Genomic DNA, 3518 nt, shown 5'->3' with positions numbered 1-3518 from the left:
ATGCCTAACGATGTTTATATTTATTGACCTCAAGTCTCAGAATTGTGAATCAAAATCCCCTTGGATTTAACTGTAATTTTAGTTTTATATCTCTTGAACGTATAAAGTAATAACGAATAATATTATATTTATAGGAGAGTTGTTTTTTCACACACACACACACATTTCATACACACACGTGCACACACAAACATATAAATATGTACAGACCTAAGTACACACACATATATATGTATGTACATACACATATATGTATATATTCACATACATATACATATAATATATATATATTATGTATGTACCCTCGGTGTATAAAATGATATTTAAAGAATATTTATTTTATTCTATTTCATTACCATATTTCATTCGACTTCTTTCTAGTAAAAGAATATAAGACCTTGTATTGCATTGAGAAAATTCTGCGCGTTTGTATACACATATACATATATATGTACATGTATATACATACAAGTATATATATTTGTGTGTGTGTGTACATATATATATGTGTGTGGGTGTGTGTGTGTGTATTTGTACTCGTAGAATTCGTGCATTTACATCAATCTTTCCATCGACTTATCTATTTATGTATCTATTATATTAAGTTGTCCTGCTTTACTCGGCTTGTTCCTCGACTCGCTATTAAAATGCTGATAAATCTTACTTAAATTTCACCCTGCTATCTTTTATAATGAGTTATTATATAATCCTTAGATCAATGATGGCAGATTTCCTTCATCTCGCATAAATTTCATTTTAATTTCTATAACAATCACGGTGTTAGTATGCAAGTATTCAGGTAAATGCTTATAGATATATTATTTTTAAATTTCGTGATAATACGGTGCCTAATTTAAAAGCCCTCGATATATCAGGAACATTGTTCGAGATATTCTGCGCTTTGAAACACAGTATGATATTTCCAGTGCTCCAGCGTTCTTGATCATGCGTAATGTGTCGAATTTTAGGGTTTGAATTCGAATGGGAAGAAGCAAATATATCACAAACACCAATGTTTCTCTATTAATTAGAAGCTTGATCTCTCGCTCGCCTCTCTCTCTCTATTCTCTCTCTCCCTCTCTATCCCTGTCTCTCTCTCTCTCATCTCTTTCTCTGTACTTCTCTAGCTATCTATTTTTCTATATCTATCTATCTATCTATCTATCTATCTATCTAAAAATTTGTATGTGTGTGTGCGGGGTGTTTGTGTGTGTGTGTGTGTGTGTGTGTGTGTGTGTGTGTGTGTGTGTGTGTGTGTGTGTGTGTGTGTGTGTGTGTGTGTGTGTGTGTGTGTGTGTGTTTGTGTGTTGTCTGGTAACTTCTGGAAAATGTCATTATAGAGAGTACTGCAGTTAGGCCACCTTCACGAATCTGTCTCACAACAAATAATTTAAACTTCATTTCTGAGAAATGAAATAACAAATACGTGCTGTTATCAGTATTAAGACTTACCTTCCACCAAAGATGTAAGTAAAGTAACATTGGCGGCTTTTCGTCGACCTGCTGGCAAACTAAGACCTATCTTTTCCAGTTTTTCTCTCAAAGACCTACCGCCATTCTTTGATTTGGCCCTGCACAAAAGATGAATAGAAAAATAAATGTGAATAAATAAGGCACAAAACTTATGAAAAACGAGTACACAATATATTAAAGCATCAACAAGAAAAAAGAAAAAAACATTTCTTTTCTGATATCCATTTGAAGCACAGACATTTGTTGGGTATCTTTATCTGTGAAGTCATTGTTTTGTTATTAAATCGTAATTGGAAAACGTCTCAAGACGATGTGAAACTGTAGCAGACACAAAATTATGTCTTCTGAACATATGAATTTACATTCCAATATAGTCATTGTTATTTAGAAATAAATAATATAGCTTCTTATACATTCTGGTACATTAGTGATTCTCACTTACAAAGAAATGAATACGTGTGTGTGTGTGTGTATGTGTGTCCGCGTGTGTGTGTATGTGTGTACACGTCCGTTAGTAAAAAACTCTTAGTGCGAAGGTATGCTACAAAAATGTAACAATAAAGGAGTTCCAGGTTACGGAACATAAACAGTGACCTTGTATTGTCCATACAGAATGTGGTCTGTTCAAGGAATTGAATTAATAAAAAGTAATTTATAAAAGTAAGTTATAGAAATAAAGAAACAATCACATCTAGTCCAGGCAAAGTGATATACATACATATACTCATATTTTTATATACTTAATTCAATAAATACCTGGTAAAATATAAAATAGCTTATGGAAGCGTGGGAAAAAATTGGTACTGCCATAAAGTTAGAAAGCAAGTTTTCTATGCAAAAAAGGTTTATTCTTTTGTATGGTCAATACTCTCTGAGTCAGTTGACGACAAACTAGTTGGGATGATTTTTATTCTCTCATGTTATACAATTACCATCACACATCGACAAGAAAGAAAGCTTTTACTTCATTAGTAGTAGTAGTAGTAGTAGTAGTAGTAGTAGTGGGGGGGTACTGGTGGTGGTGTGTGGTGCGCGGCAGCAGAAGTAGTACTACATATATTACAACTTTTGTAGAGTAAAACAGGATTTCTGCAATGCCTTAAAGAATTCAGGAGAAACAAAAGAACCAATCGCATAGGCTTTCTCTTTTTCTCATACCCCCTCTCACTCACCTAGACATATATATGCATATATATATATATATATATATATATATATATATATATATATATGCATGTATGTATGTAGTGTATACATATATATTATATATATATATATTGATATTGATACGTGCACATTTATACACATATAAGTGTATAAATACATGTATATATGTATGTGTGTGTGCGTGTTTGTATGTGTCTCAATATGTATAAATATGTCGTTGTCTATGTATGTATTGGAGCATGTATAAACACATATCTCTCCATGTGTGTGGTGGGGAGAGTTTAGCACATGTATATATAGTGTGCGTACATGCGTCTGTGTGTGTGTGAATGTGTGTATATGAAATTACACTTCATTCTTCGTCATCTAGAAGAAGTAAAAAAAACGTTATTGCTTTTATGATTATTTCATTGATTTTTGTTGTTTTTTCATTCATGTAGTTGCTATTAGTTGCGCTGTAACGAAGTCTTTGAGTTGTGAACTTATGGTATATTTTAAAAAGTAAATTAAAGTTTGTTTTTTTTATTTTACTTTTTTAAATTTTTTGTTTTGTGTTCTTTTTTTTCTGATTGCATTTTGCCTCTGGCGAAAGAAGGTTTATACTTGCTGCAATGCTGCAATATATATGACTGCATTCATAGAAAGCATTAAATTCATAGATACAATAGTTAACTCACTCAGAGGAACATTCATTCAAATATTATTCGTTGCATACACACATACACAGGCACACACACACATATATACACATATATATTTGCGCATACGGCGATGTGAGTGCATGTATGAATATGCAACCTTGTGTATTCTATGTGTTTATATACGTGTATACACATATACACATACATGCACATCTATATGTATATATATATATATAT

At 32.1% G+C, this 3518-nt stretch overlaps 1 protein-coding gene across 1 annotated transcript in view; it reads right to left on the bottom strand.

The window, feature by feature from the left end:
* Positions 1-710: 710 nt before the first annotated feature.
* The window catches only part of LOC106881857 (transcription factor AP-2-beta), a 426522-nt gene continuing 423714 nt past the window's right edge, over positions 711-3518 (bottom strand). The window contains exons 7-8 of the mRNA XM_052969446.1: positions 1453-1571; positions 711-763 (exon numbers count right to left, since the gene is read on the bottom strand). Coding sequence (XP_052825406.1) covers positions 711-763; positions 1453-1571 — 172 coding nt within the window. The remainder of the gene's footprint in view (positions 764-1452; positions 1572-3518) is intronic.

This window comes from Octopus bimaculoides, chromosome 7, assembly GCF_001194135.2.
Source record: "Octopus bimaculoides isolate UCB-OBI-ISO-001 chromosome 7, ASM119413v2, whole genome shotgun sequence".
In the NCBI taxonomy this organism is placed as follows: domain Eukaryota; kingdom Metazoa; phylum Mollusca; class Cephalopoda; order Octopoda; family Octopodidae; genus Octopus; species Octopus bimaculoides.
Note: the sequence above shows the minus strand (reverse complement) of the source record. Positions and strands in the feature narration are given on the sequence as shown.